The 22,225-nt window shown below is 34.5% G+C and overlaps 2 protein-coding genes across 2 annotated transcripts in view; one reads left to right on the top strand and one right to left on the bottom strand.

The window, feature by feature from the left end:
* Dys (Dystrophin) overlaps positions 1-22,225 on the bottom strand; it is a 442,182-nt gene that overhangs the window by 267,253 nt on the left and 152,704 nt on the right. Inside the window, exons 38-40 of the mRNA XM_090113773.1 lie at positions 15,977-16,045; positions 3,072-3,283; positions 801-955 (exon numbers count right to left, since the gene is read on the bottom strand). Coding sequence (XP_089969899.1) covers positions 801-955; positions 3,072-3,283; positions 15,977-16,045 — 436 coding nt within the window. The remainder of the gene's footprint in view (positions 1-800; positions 956-3,071; positions 3,284-15,976; positions 16,046-22,225) is intronic.
* On the top strand, positions 3,493-5,509 carry LOC149899418 (uncharacterized). Its single transcript, XM_090113772.1, has one exon. It carries the CDS (start codon positions 3,958-3,960, stop codon positions 4,954-4,956), a length of 999 nt encoding a protein of 332 aa, XP_089969898.1. The 5' UTR covers positions 3,493-3,957; the 3' UTR covers positions 4,957-5,509.

The following is a 22,225-nucleotide window of genomic DNA, read 5'->3' as shown; positions in this document are numbered from 1 at the left end:
CAATTTAATAGGCAACATTTGACGTCTATCAATTTTATCTTCGAAGAGAGGTAACCTGCATAGTGCATAAAAACATCGATTAAAGTGAATTAATCGATACCGACTTGAAACATTTGTCAATCGAACTTGAAACACATTTATTAATTTATGATGATTTTTATTCACAAGTAATCAATGCATTCGATTCTAGATGTCAGATTTCGATTTTTAGAGTAACGTCTCTGGTATTTAAAAAGAAAAAAAGTTTATTGACACAAAATTGTAGCGACGTCAATATGTAATCGTATTTGAAAAAAGTTAAGCAAATGTGCAGTTCTAACAAAACGAATTATCATGTTATTCTATGTCGTCGTTACTAGGTTACATTGTTGAATTTTGTTGAACTTTCAAATGTTGCCTATTAAAATGGCTCTACTATAGTACGTTATCATATTCAAATTGTTAATTTAATTTATTAATACATATTTCGAAAATCAAGAAACACAGCTCTATCTAGAGCTATTAGGAAAATATCCCGTGTAGAGTTCACGCTATTATAACTTAGAGTGACTTTTATATCAATTTCTATAAGTATATAAAGAAGATAGATATTTCTACATAATATAATATTATAATGTATTCTAGCTCATAGAAAACGCTTTCTTTATTAATGAAACATTATCAGAAATTAAAGACTACTCTCACTTATCCTTAAAATTGTTCATATCTTCATACATACTTTTATGCTTCTCTCTATACGGTGCTACTACTAAACCAACCAATTTTAGGTTTACTACCTACCTTTTTATTATGTTTTTTACCTGTTATTAAGTTCACTATATCTATGGTTGATGGCTTCAGTGGCCCGTTTGATGCGTGTGGTATCATCGTTACGGTAGACCGCGATCAGTCGCTGGGTCAGCTGGCCGAATAGTTCGATCTGATGCTTGTATTGGTGGACCTCCGCATGGAATGACTGGAAGATGGATGATGAGTTAGTTGTGACGTCACGGGGGCTTAACACAGAGGATTTAAAAAGTCGAGGGTTCGAGAATTGATGTATGGATTGTGATGCTCATTTATTATTTACTTGATAACATAAATATAAGAGGTAAATGTAGGTATTTTTTCGTTAAATTCAAACATTAAAATTTTCTATTTTGTGTTATTCTTTAATCAACGTACTAATTAGTACATCCTACATAATAGTGAACAAGGAGAGTATATCTTTTTGTTTAACAAAATTTACAATTTTCAATAGGGCTCTACCAAGAATCGTACCATAAACATCTCGGTTTTTCGCGATATAACGACCAGTAGAAAAATATAGATGGCAGTAATTTTAAGATTGAAAACCCTCTTACATTTTATGGTCTCCCCAAAGTTGACTAAAAATCGATACAAGAACGAAGTTTGTAGGTGTGTGATAGATGATAAATAAATATTTATCTTGTTGCTGTAACTTTTAAGCTGAAGTTAATAAGTGGACGAAAATTTTGTAGAACTTTTAAAGATCCGTCACGTTAAAAGACACAATTTTGTGGCACGAGAGCGATGAAAAATATTACGACGAAAGAAGTAGTTATATTTTAAGCTATGTATTTAAAAAGCTCGATTATTGTCCTTACCTTATATTAGGTAAGGTAGCTTTGTAGTAGTAGTAGTAACATTGAGAATTAGGTTTTGCTGTGTATAGAAGTCTGTACTGTGATTTGGACTGTCATTGGTTTTTTTGATAAAATATTTGCACAGAATAAAAAACTAACATTATGCAAATGTATAATGTATTGTATTTTAGCATACATAAAAATATATATCATAAAATACTATAAAGCATACTGTTACTTATTGGAATATAAAAATTCTGCCAAAGAAAAATACTATTTCGTTCTAAATCAAAATAACGTAAAAAAATGGCACAGATAAAACAAACAGCTGTCAATATTTATACAGAGAAAACACGAGCGACGGGAAATAAAATTTACCGTTGCGCGACAACCCTTGCTTTTATTACAAGCTAAGGGACGTTATGCATGAGCGTTTATTTGGTAGAGTCGCAACGTTTCTTTTGAATTTTCTTAACTTTGATTTGAGATGAGTATGTAGAAACATTTAAACATAATAATTAAATACATTGTGTTTTCATTTATGTGTTTAGTTTCGAGCAGAAAGATATAAAACATATAATGTCACCCAAAAATGCATATAATTTAAGCTCCCATAGTATTATATCAAAAAAAAAATTGAATAGCGTAGTTTACACAGTACACAATATACAAACATACAAATAATCATCGAAAAAAAAAACTTTGGCTATTGCCCGTATAAAGATTTTTAAGTTTTTCTTCAATATTTAAAATGTAGAGACATCATTTACATCTTTTATTTATGCTTTTGCCCCTTGTAATAGTTATACTATACTAATGTAAAGTTTATTTTGAACGGCCAGTGTGTTTAAAGCTCCCAAACATGTCCCTACAAGGCGGTGATTAGCGACGTCCGCACTGAGCTTCCGCCAAGTCCTTACGAGCCAACTCGTAACTTGTTCAATCAAAACTTTCTACCAATTACGTTCATGACAGAACCCCTTTTAATTGCACGAAGAATGTATTGCTTCAAGACATTTCGGGGTCTAGAGACCTATTTTAAACATGTTACTAGGTAGTATTTATACTAGGTAGTATGTATCTAGGTAGTTATTTAGGTAAATGAGGACTGAAGACACGGCTAGTGATTGTTAAAACCTATTTACATACGTCATGTCTTTTAAACATTAGTAGATTAATTATTATAGAGGCTTAAGAAGATAAATAAGTCGAACAAAACGTAAGTTTTAATAAATTATTATTAGCTCTACGTTATTTTAAATAATAATAGTCCTTGCGTTTCGAAACGAAATGCTAAAGATTTGTGTTAAATTTTGCACGTTGAAAAGCCTACAATATTTCAGTACCTACTAAAATATTCTAAACACTTTTCGTTATAGAATTCTCATGAAAAGCTTCCTATAGAAATAATCCAATGAAGTAAGGTACACAAAGAAACGTAGCTTATAATACATTGTTAATTTCTAAACATAACTACATCACTACCTTCTGTTCTCTCAACTGCATCTCCAGTACATCAGCGGTATGTCCGGGCGGTGTCATGGCCGCCAGTCTTGTCTCCATGCGCGTGAGCCAAGCGTCCGCGTCGCGCCGCCTCGCTTCGTATCGCTGCGAGTCGCCGAGCATCGCGTCGAGTTGCGCTTTGCGCTGGAGCACACGCGCGTTCGCCTCATCCCAGTGCTCGCGTAGGGCTGTCACTGGAAAGTTTGTTGTGGGGTTAGAATTGATTTTGTTACATGTATATACAGTTACTTTATTTGTCATAGTGGTGTAACGCTAGAGCTATTCATAATTTTATATACCACCATGTACAATAAAATAATGTTTCAAAAGCGTGAAACAAGCGATACGTCAGTTTCATTCAGCTGTAATAAAATATTAGAAATATCATCGTCGACGTCACGGATGTCAAACTGTGCGCATACGTCTACTGTTATAATAACAATAAAAATAGTGTAAACAGTTTAAAAGTTTTAGTCTTAGTGTTATGTTGAAGTGCTTTTTATAAATCTTCATATATACTGTAGGCAAAGTTGAGTGTTCAGTGGAAATACGTAAAAACATTAAATTATAACTGTGTAACGGATCAGCTGAATTAAAACTACCCCTCAACTAAATGTGGTACGTGTTCGAAGGAATATAGTAAGAATATAGCCCAAATTTATGCATCAGTAATCAGGAAGGTCTGTTATCTTGATTTTCTGAAACATACAACTGAAACATAGTATTAATTATATCTTCGTATGAAAAAAGTAAATAAACACTGATCAGCTGATTATAATCAACACTAGCTCCATCTGTTGGTACTGACCGGCTTCTAGAATATCGACATCTATCGATACTGTACAGAACTACTTAGAAATAATTGATTATGCCTAAGTGTGGTGGATGCGGTAAATTCTTATCGCCGTCAGATGCCGCTAAATGTGATAAATGTAAAGGCGTCTATCACCGTGCATGTGTGGGTTTATCTACTACGGGAATAACTCCGACGTTATGGCAGTGTCCCGAATGTAAAAAAAATATTGCACGTGATAATTCATCTGACACCCCGGTGAGGCGACATGATCATGTACAGAACACCTCTCCCTCGCCCAATAGCACAGCCGGTCGGGATGCTTCTGTGAACTTTTGTCTGGAGCTAAAAAAAATCAAAGATGAGATATTGCGCGAAGTTCGTTCTGAATTTAAGACACTGCATGATGAGTTGACGGAATTTAGGTCCAGCATGTTAGAGTACGGCTGTCGTATCGGTGCCCTAGAGGAACGTATGACCGTCCTCGAAAATATGCATACGCAGACGTCTTCCGAAAGCGCATCCCAGAGTTTCAATAATATTATAAAACAATTAAAAAGCGACATTAACGACAGAGATCAGGAGCTATTGGCGAATGACATAGAGATTTCTAACTTGCCCGAGACCAGTGGAGAAAACCCAATACACACGACTATCTTAATTGCTTCGAAAATTGGAATCCAAATTGAACCGCACGATATCGTGTGCGCTGAGCGTATCGGAGCGCGGCCGGCAGAGGGCGCGGCGGCCGCGGCGCCCCGTCCGCGGCGGCTAGTCGTGCGGCTCGCGCGCCGCCAGCTGCGCGACGATCTGCTGAGGAGTGCACGCGTGCGCCGCGGCGCCACCACTGCGGACTTGGATATGACGGGTCCTCCCAGGCGCTTCTATATTAACGAACGTCTCACTAAATTTAATCGCCAGTTGTTTCGGATGGCGCGCGAAGCGGGCACTAGTCGTGGTTGGCGTTATGTCTGGTCAAAGCGGGGTCGCATATTCGCTAGAAACAAACCAGACGATTCTGTATGCTTTATCCGTTGCGAAGAAGATATACAACGTATATTTGGCGGAGCATAATATAGAGTTTATCATTAAATCAATTATTAAAGTTTTTAGTACAAATTTAACAATAATTCATAGAATTTTACGTTTCATCCTTGTTTTTAACCGCTACGCAATCTTCGTATTGTATTCTTGTTATGTTATCAAATTATACTCGTTAGTGCTTATATACCTTAAGATTATTATTATCTTAATGGAATCAGTATCAATAATGTGTGTGCCCCGCAGTGCCTTGCCTAATATTAATTTACATTTTCATACATACACCTATATAAAACGCCTCCATTATAATTGTTCATGTGATAATTACTATAAACATTTCATTTATTTTTTGTATATTGGTTTGTTTATTTATTACTTGTTACTACTTTTGTGTCACTCGTATTATAAGGAATTAAAATATTTTTTGCCGTTGTTATTAAGACATTATAATATGAAATATCTTAACGATCATCCTTTTTTAAGTTCTGACTCAATGTGCTTTTATTGTATTGTTATGTTGAAAATTGTTGTGAATAATTATGTTATTTTTCTAATATTTGAATTGTTGTTGTATTTTGAATTATTAGTAACAGATAATTTAATGTTTAAACGTATTGAATCGCATAAGTACATTTGTATATATTTTACACATTACACTTTCCACCACAAACTGAACCTTTATTTTTTAACAGCTGTTTTTATTATTGTAGTGCAATTGATGATATTGAGATATAACAATTTAAATGGATATTTATATAAAATACATATTTACTATTACCATATTATCGTTTTATGTACAACATTTTACTCTTTATTATACTTATTATATTTTTTATTTAATTTGATGTTATTATTATTACTACCGTTAGTGAATAATATTAACAATGGTGTTGAATAACCTTATAGTTGGATTGCATAATGTGGGTTCACTGGGCACATTTCATGATGACTTTATTGCGATGGTTGTGCGATATAATTTTGATATTTTTGCCATCAATGAAACGTGGTTACGGGCAGAAGATGTCGGTCGCGCTCCGGTTGTTCCCGGATACCGACTACGGCATGTCCCGCGGCCCGCGACGGTGCGTTCGGGCCGTGGTGGAGGTGTAGGCTTCTATGTCAAGCGTGGCTTAAATGTTAGAGTGATACCAATTAATTCCACATGTGAATCTGTTGAACAAATGTGGTTGCGGTTAGTAGTAAATGGGAGGCATATTGCGGTCGGAACAGCCTATCGCCCTCCGTGGCTTAATTTGGACCTATTTCTGGACACAATGACTGATACTATAAGTAGCCTTGATAAATTTGATCACTGTCTATTACTGGGTGATTTCAATGTTAACATGATAGAATGCCACGAATCTAAAACTTTAAAAATAAACGAATTTCTTTCCTCTCTTAGCCTCACCCAGCTTGTTACTGTACCTACCCACTTTACCGACAATAGTCAGACATTAATCGATTTGGTTTGCACTGATTTGCAGGCAAAGAGAGTTGCAGTCGAGCCATATAGATGTTCCCTTGGTCATTCCGTTATTGTGTGCGAATTCAACATAAAGCGTAATAAAATTAAACCATACGTCACTACATTCCGTCCTCTCAAAAATATATGTCGGGAAAGTTTAAACAGGGACCTAGGTAAAATAGATTGGAGTAGTTTCATGTCTCTAGATTCTGTCAATGCAATGGTCGAGTCGTTTTCAAAGTGCATGATTACATTGTTCGATTTACATGCGCCTACTAAGACAAGTATAATCAGAGAGCCCCCACATCCTTGGTTAACTGATACAATAAAAATCATAATGAAGTTACGTGATGATGCATTACTTAAGTATCGAAAAAATAGAACAGATTCTAAAAAAAAATATTACCATGAATTGAAATCTCTTGTTATGTCCTCCTTGCATAGTGAAAAAGTTGCCTTTTTTCGTCATAATATAAATAATAAAATAGATAAACCACAAATTCTTTGGAACAATATAAAATCTCATATTTTGCCTAGGAAACAATTAAATGTACTTCCACCTCATTTGTCCTGTCCCAATAATATTAACCAACATTTTCTACAAGTCCCAGGTAGGGCTATTGTTAATTTGACGACTATAACATATTTCGAATCGCACCTACATGGCGAGGCGGTTTTCGAATTAGCAACGGTTTCTCAAGACATTGTATCTGGGTACTTGCTTAAACTTAAATCGAACGCTGAGGGTCACGATAAAATTAATTTGAATATGTTGATACTAACACTCCCTTATACCTTGGAACCTATAACCCATATCATAAATAGTTCAATACAAAAGTCAATATTTCCTAGTTTATGGAAAATGGCATTAGTTCGACCATTACCTAAAACAAGTAGCCTAACTTCTTACAAAGACTTGAGGCCGATAAGTATTTTACCATGTATGTCTAAATTACTAGAAAGAGTTGTTTGTAGGCAACTCACAGACTTTATTGAGAAAAATGACTTGCTCCCCGTGTTTCAGTCAGGGTTCAGAAAGTGCCATAGCACCACAACAACTTTGTTGGACGTCACTGACAATATATTGGCCGCTCAGGACAAGGGCATGTGCACTCTTCTTGTATTGCTTGATTTTTCCCGAGCTTTCGACTGTATTAATATTCCCCTGCTTTTGTCGAAACTACATTATTATGGTTTTAGCCAGAGTACAGTGCTCTGGTTTCATAGTTATCTATCTAATCGACAACAGAGGGTTGAAATTCGGTCGGATGATGGCAGTATCCAATTGTCGAGTTTTAGCCTACTTGAAAGAGGTGTGCCCCAAGGCTCTATTTTGGGCCCTATTTTATTTATTCTTTACTCAGCTGATATAATAAATTCTATTAAAAATTGTAAGTTTCATATTTATGCCGATGACACTCAGGTATACATTTCATTCTTCCCCACTGATTTACACAATGCCGTTAAATACTTGAACGATGACCTCGCAAGTATTGCAGAATGGGCTGAGACAAATGCATTAGTGCTGAATCCTGACAAGACGAAGTATATGTTATTCGGTTCAAAAAAGCATATTAAATCTCTACCATCTTTTGACGTCAAGCTTATGGGTAAGGCAATCCAAAAAGTTGACGAGGCACGAAATCTGGGCTTGTATGTCGATAGCTCATTAAGGTACGAAAAGCACGTAACCGATGTGGTTCGTAATTGTTTTTTCCGGTTGAGAACCTTATATAGAGTGCGTCCATACTTGTCTGAGGATCTTCGAGTACGTCTGGTGGAGTCTCTAGTTCTTTCAAAACTTAATTACGCTGATACTGTTTATGGTCCACGTCTCCTGGCCAGAACAGATCGGCTGATACAAAGAGTACAGAATGCGTGTGCACGGTACTGCTACACTATACCACCACGTAGACATGTCACACCTTTCCTAAATAAGCAGGGTGTTCTTAAGCTTCAAGCAAGACGCCAACTACATCTGGCCTGTCTTATGTTCGGAATTGTCAAGACCCGTATGCCTATATATTTGTACGAAAAGCTCAGCTGGACAACGAGCAGTCGAGATGTTGCATGCAGAAGCTGTGCTCAGCCACTTATCATTCCTCAACATAGTACTTCCACTTTTAGAGGCAGCTTCCGCTATGCAGCATCGAAAATATGGAATGACTTGCCGCCACCGATTAGGTTATTGTTAAACATTAATACATTCAAAAAACATCTTAAGAACTACTTAATCGATGAACAGCGAAGGTTAGATTAATGTCCAATGCTTATTTTTTCGTTTTTGTTTTTTTTTATCTATTGGTATGGGTCAATCCTATCTTAAGTCTATTTATTTTATAGAACTTTTTATTTGGATATTTATGTGGGTACGTTTTTTCACGATATGATATATATGTATGTAATATTATGTTTATCACATTATTTTTAATTAATTATTATTATTGCGTCGCTTCACATCCGTGAGTCGAAACTAGGTTCTAGTTGAAAACCAGCGCTAGGCTCATGCCTGGCACAAGCTGAACTAGGTCCTTTTTGGCGGTACTGCGGGCACAATTTGTTTTAATATTTTTTTTTTTTTTTTCTTGTTGAATTTTTTGTGTTACTTGTATGTATTCTTTTCTTTATTGTCTACTTTTTGATGTGTCACGCTGTGTTGTCAAATAAATGTTTTTCTTTCTTTCTTTCTTTCTTTAAATAACGAAAAATTATTTAGAACTATTTCTTCGTTTTAACGGCAGTTCACGTACAAATAACTATTTTATAAACTCCTTTACCAATAAATTTTAATAATTAAAGAATAAATTTCACTTTAAAATCATAATAACATAAAAAAACTCTACCACTCTTCACTTCAAGACACATAAATAGTTCATTCGTTTGCAACCCAATTGAAAAACTTACAACATCTTGAACAAACTGTACGAGTACATCATGACTTTTAATTAAATTGAATTTTCTTTTTCATTTTATCAAGAAAGGTAAGTCTAATGCAAAGTAATAGAAAATTTTCATTATAAAGTGAACAGTATTGCAAAAGCTCCGTAGAACCTATGAAACCTATCTGAGAGTGTGTTGACGTTTTAAAAATTCACTTTGCTCGTAACTGAGGATATTGAGTTACTTGATAAGGTAAAGTTCCATGATAGAGCGTCGCTGTAGCTATATTTTGTAATAGGTTTGATAAAAAATGCAGAATAACACGATAAATAAAAATACATACCATGTAGAGTTATAAATTCTATATTCAAGAATTATAGAGTAATCTTTTCCTTGTTTTTCGGCCAATGTAAGTTCAATTTTACATATTTATCTGTAAAATTTATTTAAATACCTATCATAACTGTTTAATATATATCTATAGCTGCTTAACTGTAGTGTTACACAATCCTAACTAGCCATGTTGTCAAATCCCTCGGGCGGAGCGCCCTGAATTGTAACAAAATAATAACATTATGTTTACAAACATTGTTGTTTTTCTACAATGCGTAATTGTTTGAAATGTAAAGTAGGACCTAATACACAAATATTGGATTGTATATCACATTAATATGGATAACTAACAAGTCTTTGTAACGAGATCTAGATAAATATAAATAGAACTTATAATAATATGTCGGTATCTTTTCTTTTAAGCTTTGTATCTACTTGAATGAAAGCTGAACAGTTTTTAAAGTAAAAATATAACTTTTTTCGCTATATTTGTGACCGAGTATGTTCATGGGCGGAGCTTTCGGTCCGGCGACGCGCAAGCTCGTTTGCCAGCTTATACATAAAAAAATGTGCTTTTCTCACTTATTTCAGAATTTCTTGGCGTTATTATAGATATTTGGAGAAAATCCTACCTATTTGGAGAAAAATGATTTTCCATAAAATCATAAATTTCGTTGCTAGCAAGCACATTGGCCTACTAATACAATGAGTGCAAGCAGCTTTTAAGTGCATGGGATTAAAATATAGTGTGTTATAAGGATATTTGCTTATTTTGTTTTTATTTGGAGGAGTTCGCTCGCGCGCGTCTTATAGCCCGGTTGTGATCTATGTCACTCCTATAAAATAATTGATTTACAGTTAAAAATAGTAGTTTACTGGTGTTGAATGTTCATTATAAGTTTTAATATGGACCACAAAGAATAAAACATTTAACTTTTTAACTCAATAGTGTATAATTATAAAATAAAAACATTTACTAAACTCAAAGTGGTGTTCGTGTGTTAATGCTCGATGTAGGTGATTTGAACATAAAAGTATTCACTGTACCGACAATCATCGCTTCGCAACTAATACTCTCCCATCTGTTCGTATAATTCACCTTTAAGCGTAGGCTCACAATTAGCGCTTACTGAGTAGTGCGGACTGCAAGTTCGGAGAATCCAAGTTCGATCCGCATCAAGCACAAATAATATATTTTTATTTTTTCTTTTGTTTTATTTTGCCAATCATGATGCAATGTGGTGCATGTCTGCAAAGTATGAGAGAGAGTAAAAATAAAATTTTAAGTTGCTCCAAATGTCTTGAAACTTTCCACGCTCTTTGTGTATTTCAAAAAATGGAAGAATTTAACAAATTATCTGCTGAATTTAAATCTAATTGGATATGTACGGGGTGCAACGTCAAGCAAAAGAGGAGTGGGAATAATTCTGAAACTCCTATCCGATCGCCGCTTTCTACACCTACTACAAGCTACGTTACTCAGCGCGCGAAGCCTAGCTCCAACGCGAACCTTTTAGCATCTGCCTCATCGCCAGAATCCGCGAATATATCAACCGATGCTCTCAGGATTCTAATTCGTGAAGAGCTTAAGTATGTTCTGCATAATTATATAGAAGAAAAATTAGGTAACCAATTAAGTGAAATCAGAAAGGATATAGAGGAGTTTAGAACCTCACTTTCATTCATAAATCAGCAGTATGAAGATATAAAGACGGAATATCAGACAAAATTTAACACATTAGAAAGTTTGGTTGCAGCTAACACTTCACTTCGCTCCTCTATCCAAGATATGAGTTCCCGTCTAAACCAATTTGACCAGCTTAGTCGGGCCAGCAATCTAGAAATTCAATGTGTTCCTGAATTTAAAAATGAAAATATTCCAAACATGATTTCGCAACTTGCTCGCACAGTCCAATATTCGTTAGATGATAATGATATCCATTACTGTGCCCGTATTGCTAAGATGCATAAGGAAAGCCAACGTCCTCGATCCATACTTGTTAAACTAAACAGTCCTCGTACGCGCGACAACTTTCTCCGCTCAATCTTCAAATACAACAGGGAATCGAAAATTAAACTACAAAGCAGGGACCTTGGCATCGGCAGCGACCAATCCTCACCGATATATGTAACGGAGCACCTTTCTCATGAAAATAAACTTCTTCATGCCGAAGCAAGAAAGAAGGCTAAGCAACTAGACTATAAGTACGTTTGGATTAGAGGTGGTAAGATTTTCATGAGAAAGGCTCCTAATTCAAACGCCATATTAGTTAAGGATATTCACGTTCTTAAAAATCTTAACGAATAATTAATGTTTCATAAAAAAGTTCATATTAACTTGGCGTGTTGTACAACCCAACCACTTTTAGTTATAACTCTTATTTCTTTTTTTATCTTTACCAATTTTACCAATTGTTTCTAGTAATCTTGACAAATTGTTGCAAGATCTTACTTTTATTATTATGTAAAACTTCCATATTTATTTGTTATTGTTTATCCATAATAATCACATTCATCTGGTCTGCGTTTTCGTTAATTGTCTGTGAATCAATTATTTTTAGTGATAGAATTACCTGTGCTTGTGATGTAAATGAAATTGTCAGTCTTCTTACACATTTTACTGTTGAATATATATCTGTATTGATGGCGTTGATTTTGCATTTAATTATTTATTATCTTCAATCGATTACCCTACACACTACACAACTTATACAAAAAACTTTATCATGATTGACATGTCTCTGATTCGTGATATAGATGGTCCAGATTTATCAAGTTGCTACTATACTGACACACCCGAGGAATGCCAAAAACATATCACTAAAGCACACAATATTAAAATCGTTACTTTTAATATTCGCAGTTTACAACGTAATTTTAACAGCTTTTTAATAACCTTATCTCGTTTTAACATAGAATTTGATGTCATTATCCTTACGGAATGTTGGCTGAACGAAAATTCTGTTATTTATCCAATCGATGGGTACATCTCGTATAAGACAACAAAATATATTAACCAATCGTGTGGTGTAGTCCTATATATAAAAAGAACCCTGAATCACGAAGTTTCGGAACCAACACTACACGACGCGAATTGCCTTTTGGCCAAAGTGGACAACTTATTTAATCTCATCGGAATATACCGTTCACCTTCATTTAGAAACTGCACAAATTTTTTACAATCCTTAGAAAGTCTTCTACAAAATATTAACTTGATTTCTTCTTGTACAATTCTGGCGGGTGATATAAATATTAATACGTTGATGTCTAATATAAACAACGACTGTAACGAATACCTTTGCTTAATCGCAGAGCAAGGACTAAGTCCAACAATTAATATTCCCACCCGAGAAACAGCGTGTTTAGATCATATTATGGTGTCCGCCAATACTCGCGTGAACACTGTGGTTTGTAGGACTACTATAACAGATCATTACATCGTTATGGCTGGTATAAACACAACAAATAAACCCAATCGCTTAAGGGTTGACAAGTTTATGACCAAGTTGGATTTCCCTGCCATTGTTGAGGAAGTTAAAAACACTGATTGGACTAACTTGCTAATGAATGTAGACGTAAATGCAGCAGTTGATGATTTTTCCAATATGCTGTCTAATATTATCACAAGCAATTCACAACGCTTAAGAATAAATCGCTCTAAAACCATTCTGAAACCTTGGATGTCCCCCGGTCTCGTTAGATGTTCAATGGTAAGAGATATGCTACATCTAGAAGCTAAACGTAACCCTAATAGCGAAATAGCTCAATTTACATTTAAACGCTATAGGAATTTTTATCATAATCTAATTAAGAGATTGCGAGATAGTTACAATGAGAAAATGCTCACAGAAAATCAAAATAACCCAAGTAAGCTTTGGAATACTATAAAAGATATCGCATACTTACAATCCCCTAAAGAGAACCCATCCATATCTGCTATTAAAGGTAATATCCAGGATTCTTTGAATTACTTCAATAATCACTTTTGCGCAATAGGTCAAAACTTGGCTAATGATATTCTAACCGGTATTGGAGAAACTCAAGAATCTCTGGCTTCCAACGTTTCCATTGAGAACTTTCCAGACTCATTCTTCATAGTACCTACGGACAAAACTGAAATCGAGAAAATAATTACTGATCTCAAAACAAATAGTGCAACGGGTATAGATGGTATTTCCAACCGCCTATTAAAATACATTAAACCGTACATCTCAGCTCCTCTTGCTTATATTTGTAATTTAAGTATATCACATGGTGTATTTCCGGATAGGTGGAAGGTAGCTGCCGTATCTCCTATACATAAAAGCGGTGATAAAAAAGTTTTAAATAATTATAGACCTATCTCTCTTCTCAGTGCAATCTCGAAAGTCTTAGAAAAAATTATGAATAGCAGAATGGTTGATTTCCTGGAAAAAAACAATATCTTAACAAATCGTCAATATGGATTTCGTGCAGGTAGATCTACCGTTGATGCCGTATCTGAACTTATTCATATTGTGTCCTCTTCTCTAGATAAGGGCTTGGCCTGTGTCGGAGTATTTTTGGATTTAGCCAAGGCCTTTGACACAGTGTCAATACCAATTCTTTTGAAGAAACTGGAGAGGTATGGCTTCAGAGGTATAGCTTTGGAGTGGTTCAGAAGTTATCTTTCGAACAGAAAGCAATGTACCAAATATCGCGATACTTTTAGCTCTCTTTCACCAGTAATTTTCGGCGTGCCACAGGGGAGTATTTTAGGTCCTACCCTCTTCTTAGTATATCTTAATAATATCGCCAACGTTGGGTTGAGAAATGCTGATATTATCTGCTACGCGGATGACACAGCTATTATTTTTCAAGATACTTCTTGGGACAAAGTCTTTGACATAACAAAAGAAGGAATGTCAAAGATTGCTTACTGGTTAAACAACAATTTACTTACTCTCAATGCCGCTAAAACAAAATATCTATGTTTTCACAAAACTGCAGCCTCACAACCTTCATCACTTCCGGATCTGTCTTTTCATTCGTGCAATATTTCCTCCTTGTCTCATCCAGTTCCTCCATGCCATTGTAAAAACACAATCAGTAACGCGCATTCCATTAAATATCTGGGCGTAATATTGGATGATAAGTTAAACTTTGAAGGCCACATACATGCAACAACTGCAAGAGTTCGTAAACTAATATACCCCATGAAACACCTACGCTCTGTCGCTAAGTACGAGTTACTCAGGAGAATATATATAGCTTTATGTGAACCTATAATTAGTTATTGTATCTGTATTTGGGGTGGTTGTGGATCCTCCAAATTATTGGTTCTGGAAAGAGCACAAAGAGCCGTGTTAAAGGTTATGCTGCATCTCCCTATCCGCTACCCAACTGACTTGCTTTATAAGGAGATTGGATTGTTGAGCGTCAGAAAATTATTTATTCTCAATGTAACATTACTAACCCATAAAAATATTATCTCTTCAAGTGATCACGCTAACTTACTCAACAATAGAATATATAAAATTCCTTTACCTCAGGTTAATACCTCCTTTGCCAAACGATTTAGTCAATTCCTACACCCGCTTATATATAACCGCGTCAACCAGGCATTGCATTCTATTAGGCAGAGTGGTGTCGCAAAGGCCAAGAAAATTATTAAAAAATGGTTACTCTCTTTGTCTTTTCAACAAACGGAAAATTTGATTAGGTCTTTAATCTAACGCTCTTACTCACAAGTTTTACCCCATGCATCTCTTATTCAGCACACACACATATAAAAAGTATCTATTTATTTATATTTTATTTTGATATTTATTTATTATTTTTTGTTCATTTAAGTTTTATCTAATGAAATAAGGCATAAGGAATAAAATATGAATTGCAATTTATTCTTAAAACATTAATAAATCGACATTTCATTTACATCCTTGTCTAGTTTTGTTTGTTTCTTTATATTTTGTACTGATGCCCACAATACAGGCCACGAGTCTAGTGTGGGCATCTTGGTTCAAATGATGTATAGAGTATACTACATATTTACTGTGTTAACAGCCTTATTGTAATAAGTTCAACGAGATTGTATGCTTGATTTTTTTTTTTTTTTTGAATAAATATTTTTTACTTTTTTTTTTTTACTTTTACTTTGTTTTTATTTATTAATAATTTTCAATAAAACCAGTTAATAAACTGTTAAATTTTACTTGGAATATAAAAATAAAACACTTGATAAATTATGATACGTTGTATTTTTAATATAATATTATATTTTGTTAATATGTTGAATGATGATGTATGACGTACATTGCTCTACACATACGAAGCACTATTAGGGTATAAATAAGATACCTAGTATAGCAAGCAATGTGTCATATGTATGTGAGAGGGTTAAAATAAACGTCAAACCTTTGAGCAGTGCTCTCAAGTGTAATAGTTGAGCACTGGTTTTTGATACTGGAAAACCGGTTATATCAGCTGCAATAGATAAAAATATATACATATACATACATAAAGTAAATATGTACAAAAAGTACTCTTGAATGATGCTAATTTTTTTATTCTAAAATAATATTATAATGCACACAATATAATATCTACGTGTTTATAAGGCTTATATTTAAGATATAGTCGTAAATGAAACTACTCAATAAGATAAAAATACATAAATCATACACATTAACATGCAACAATAACAAGTATGTTATTCATATCATTTGTATGAACTTTAAATTGGTAAAAATTGTCTTATACTTAAATACAAAAAATTATTTATTGATAAACTCAAAGCCATCTCTACCAAACCTTCTCAACCATTTAACTGACCAACATTCAAAATCTATCTACTAATGACTAACCAAGTGACCACATCCCCATACCGATCAATGTTAACCCTCCCAGTCGCGCCCTGCCAAGCCCTGCTCGATTTGGCCTCGTTAAAAAAAGATTTGCCTCAACCGTGACGCGTTCCATCCAGATTACCTTTGGATGTTTTTTCATTGGAAACGAGATTATGCGGAACAATGAAATTCCTTTTTATGTGAATTCTTTTTTAAAATTTGCAAGAATGAATGCTATTATTGATGGATTAGGCTTGAAAGTGTAAGAATTCGAATTATCGGTAAAGAAATACAGAATCTGTCTTTAATATGTGATAACATAGTTACTGTTGTATTAGTTGTGATATTAATAAAGCCCTTACACCTAAATAAATAAATAAATCGTTTATTTGCAAGTAAACATGGTATACATAGGTGTTAAAATACATTATTACAGGATGTTTAGCCTTCATTCAACGGCATGCAAATTACTTAAATACACTAACTATAAAAGATCTCGAAATACTAATTATAAATGATCGACGCGACACACCCACCTACTTCAATAACAGCAACATCTTTCAAACACTCATAACACCTACAGACCTATTAAGTATCTACTAAACGCTTCACAAAAGTCCAAAAAAGAAGCAATTTAAATAACAAAAACACTCCGAAGTCGTGTAACCTCTTCTAATTAACGATGATAAACTTTTGGCAAACAAGTATTCGTCTTTAAATGACACTGCTAAAATGTCTTTCCTAATGATCTCTACTTGTTAAGCTTTTGAATAATAAGTGGGAAATTCGTCCAATTTAAACGAACCGACCTGGTTGCCATGGTGACCTGGTATATTTACCAGGATTCGAGTTACTTGACTATAAATTCCAAACCTAACTATCGAAGCTATAGGTTCAAACCTACAGCTTCGATAGTTCGTTTACTCGCAAAACGACAAAACAACCACGCACATACGTATTTACCTATACTGTTTCATTATATTCCGACTCACAGTTACATGCAGTCTTGTAAAAATCCCACAGATTTCTAAAAACCTGACAAAGAAAACCCTAAAAACACAACAAAACTCTTGTAGCGAGCTTTAATAAATTACAGTGAAAATACAGGTATCATAGTTAATTAGCTAGGAGCAATTAATTAGTACATTCCCATCTCGTAATTATGTACATAATATACCATCTTCGTTTTGTATAAGATTCCCTTGACGAGTCTTGTGGAGCTTTTATAAGATAAACGTAGAGACAAAATGAGTTTTTTGTTCATTTGTATACTAATTTCGACTTTCCGTTGCTAGAAATTGCTTCTTTGTTTAGGATTTTTTTCTTGTATAATATAGGGATATCCTGAATTGGAATTTCGGTATCAAACACAGAGAAAATCTGTATGTGTCTTCGGTTCCTATGCTACGATACTAAAATAAAAAAAATATGTGAACTATTAAAAATCATGTCACGATTTATTGCACAAAGAATGCACGAAAAAAACGTGCCTTCTTCAAAATCTCGATTGCTATTGCTTATTTAATTCATGAAACAATAAGTAAAATACAAGTAGTATTGACACGATATCGCTTCTTCAATACAACTGTGGCATAATTAACATTTCAGTGAGACAAAGCATTCAAATAATTGTGTTGTATCGTTTGTTGTTGCATGTCGATTGGATTTAATTCATTCAAAGTACGTATAAATTTTAGGTGTACGAGTTCAAATGCTCAATATTAGTAGAGAAAACGGTACTCATACGCGACTACACTTCAATATATGTATTGTATTAAATAGTAGGCGGAGATTTTTAGGTCGAGCTTTTTCTTTCATATTTCTTTAATATTATCTACTAGCTGCGCTCCGCGGTTTCACCCGCGTGGCCGCTCTTGTTGGTCTTAGCGTGATGATATATTATAGCCTTAGCCTTCCTCGATGAATGGGCTATCCAACAATGAAAGATTTTTTCAAATCGGACCAGTAGTACCTGAGATTAGCGTGTTCAAACAAATAAACAAACAAAATCTTCACCTTTATAATATTTGTATAGATTTAAAACTAATGAACTAAAGCTAGCTGAAACCCAAAAATTGTTGTTAATTTTAAATAGTATTTTCAGAGTAGAACACAACGTTGCACTTTGATGATTAACAGACATAATAATTTATCTATTTCATTTTCCCTTTCAAGACGAAACCTATCGACTACATACAAATAAACCTATATAAATTGAGTCACATCGGATTGTACAATACAAATCGATTCACAAAGTCCATTAGAGAAACACAAGTGATCCACTGACAAGGTTATCAGGCAACTGTCGAAGTTATTAAATATTCTTTGTGATCGCGACTTATTGTAGTACTTACATTTCTTATTCATTGAATCTTTGTGCCTTTTGTATCGATTGGCTTTGTAAGACTGTTTAGTGTTTAATATAAATTGCTTGGTACAAAACTGATGAAATTGTAATGTGATGTGTTGTGTCGTGTTGTGTTGTTATGTGATGTGTTTTGATGTGAGTGACTATGAAAATAATACCTACCAACAACTAGGTTTGAAGCACGAAATTTCGTATTTTGATTTTTTTTTCTTACTATGAAAGAGGGAGGTAGATTAAGTTTGTAAAGTCCATCGGTCAATCAAAAAGTGTTCGAGTAGTATCTATCCAAAAGAAATCGCGACGTTTTCCTTTTTTGCCTAGAAGGTACTTCAACCCAACACATCCCTTCCCTTCATCAGGGCGACAAATTCATTTCAACATCGTAACATATAACCACCAAACAAGGCGAGACCATTTATCGTGGCCGTCTAATTAACACAGTAAGAAACCTCAGTCAATTAACGTGAATTCAATTTACGGTTGCGTCGTGAGTTGGGAGTCTTGGAGGACAAAAAGGAACGGACTGGTTAGCGAAAATTGGCTTGTATTTTACTTATGTAAGATTAGCTAACTCGTAAACGTATTTATTTACGGCCTTACTTATAAAAAGTTAAACAATGGATAAATTTCAACCATTTCCTACCATAGCTGTGTCCTGCTCTTGCTCACATGAAACGTCATTCATAAAAACAAGACAGGTTATTGCAATAACTAATCCATTGCATAGCGAATGGGTAACATTTTATAAGTAAGACCGTTAATGTTTACTATCTTTCCGCCCGCGGCTTCGCCCGCTTTGTCGAAAACCTAATAAATTACAAACTAAAACCTACTACTTACTCCTTGAATTACTCGATATATTAAAAAATCCGTCAAAATTTGTTGCGTAATTTTAAAGATTCAGATCTTTATAAGACATACAGACGGCGGAAAGCGACTTTGTATTTATATTATGTAGTGATATATTTTATACATTAAGAATCTTTATCGCAATTGTTTTAAAAATATTGTATGGGATTATTGTTTTTGAAGAGAAACAGGAATGTACATAAAATCCTAATTAAAATTTAATGTACACAATATAATACAATGTAAAAATGATTCAGTAAATAAGAAAGAAAAAAAATCGTTTCTCCTTTGTTCTGTACCTTGTAGAACAATCTATTCATGTCAAATTTCGATTAAAAAAGTATTATTATAACAAAAAAACCATTAATGAAACAATGTCTTTTGTCATGGAAGCACTTCCCACTTTCCTGTAAGTAACAAAAGCGTTGACCTTTGTGACGTCATATCCGCTGGTTGTTATCGTAAAATTATGAATATTGCCGTTATATTGCTCGTATAAACTTTCGTTTTTACAAATTTTGATTTGAAAAGGTTTCGTCAAAAAGGGATGAAAGGCTACGTAATGTCCAAAATTTATAAATGCTTAAACAAACATTAATTATATTATTTCTTCTCAATTATTATAAATATTATTTACATTAAGTCAGTTATGTGACAACCCTACGCTATATGTAACGTGAAGCGCTGACGATGTGCTTTCGATCGTGAGAACGTCTTATTCCTATAGATTATAATATTAGAATTAAAATATATTGTGAAGCATCGTGCTCATGATAACACGTACTTGTAATTTTTATTTTTAATTAAAATCATTTAAAATATATGATTTTTTTTATTAATTCACTGTAAAGTGAATTTAACTGGCGCAGTCGGTAGGATACTCGGGTCGCCCGCGGGAAGATATATCCGAAATAAATATCGGTTCCGAGGCCCCGCGCGGCCGACCGGTTTTTTTTAAAACCCAAGCGAGTATCCAGAACATCAGCAGTATCCAGCCATCGATACGGAAACCATGTTAATGTGAGTTGCACAGAATTATTTTATTGTGTTGCTTTCCTATATTATATTCCTATATTAATTTTAGAATAAACCTTCACGATTTTCCATCCTAGGAAATCCCGGGGTACCGAGGCTGTTAATTCCCAACAGTCCTCGAGAAATAGTTTAGTTGATAGTATAAGAAGTATTGATAGTTTTAATATGTCATTTGACACGGAAGAAATTTTTAAATGCTTAAGGGTGGTCCCAGATTTTGATGGTAACCCCCATGTATTAACAAGATTTATTAAAATATGCGACCAATTAGTTATTAAATATATAAAAGATGACCCCGAGTCCACTCTTTCAAATTTATCGCTGATAAATGGCATTTTAAATAAAATCACGGGACCGGCGGCACGCCTCATTAATACTAACGGTATTCCTGATAGTTGGGGTGGAATCCGTGAGGCCCTAGTTAACAATTTTTCTGACCAGAGAGACGAGACGGCTCTGTATAATGATATAGCGTCACAAACCCAGGGCGGCAGCTCGCCCCAAGAGTTTTATGATAGATTACAGTCTTTATTCAGTACCATGATGACTTACGTAACTTTACACGAATCTCTTAAAAGTACTATAGACGCAAAACGTGACCTATATAAAAAATTGACGAAACAAGCTTTTGTTAGGGGTCTTAAAGAACCCCTCGGGTCGCGTATACGCTGTATGAGGCCCGAAACAATAGAGAAAGCATTAGAGTATGTTCAGGAGGAATTAAATACAATTTACTTACAACAAAGAAACGATGCTTCATCCAAATTTAGTAATTCAAATTATAATAATGTACCTAAGTCTATATATAATAATTCTTTAATGTCGTCACCCAATTTTCATGTACCCAAGCCTCTCTATGTACCTCAACCGTATATGTTTCCTCCTAAAGTCCGACCAAACCCACCGTATCAATTTAGAATGCCTGTTCAAAACCAGCAGCATGTTCCTAGAATGCCCACACGTACCCAACAAATATTCCGAGCTATTCCACCTAACTATAACCCCCATAGCAACGTATTCCGATTACCACAACGTCCTCAACCAAATTATTATAAAGGTCCAACGCCAATGAGTGGCGTGAGTCATTATGTCACGAAGGAATCACCCTCGACTGGACATGACTGGCGTAAGCATGGTAACCCACCACCTACTAACTATTTTAAAACTCGTGATGTCCATGTTAATGAATGTGTACCATATGAATATTACTCTCCATACTATGACTACTATGACGCTGACTATAACAACTATTATGTTGACTATGCCGACGATAATTACTCTAACTATGACGCGATCTATGATCAAAATTACGACATGCCATCAGAAAACGTATGTGAAATTAATGAAAGTAATGATACTAACCAACAAACTGACTCGACAGACAATGAAAATTTTCCGAAGGCCAGCCTCACAAGAAAGCCAAGATAGAAATTAATTTGCAGACACAAAGGCAGCTACCGTACATACAGATTTTAGACCCACCATTAAAACTTTTATTAGACACAGGAGCTAATCAGTCATTTATAAGTCCCGAAGCGGTTCAAAGGTTTTATTCAAATATAAGAT

Source organism: Colias eurytheme, chromosome 20 (genome assembly GCF_061535395.1).
Source record: "Colias eurytheme isolate Ceu_HAF_F1 chromosome 20, ilColEury1 Martin Lab GWU primary, whole genome shotgun sequence".
Lineage (NCBI taxonomy): Eukaryota > Metazoa > Arthropoda > Insecta > Lepidoptera > Pieridae > Colias > Colias eurytheme.
This window is presented reverse-complemented; position numbering and strand designations above follow the sequence as displayed.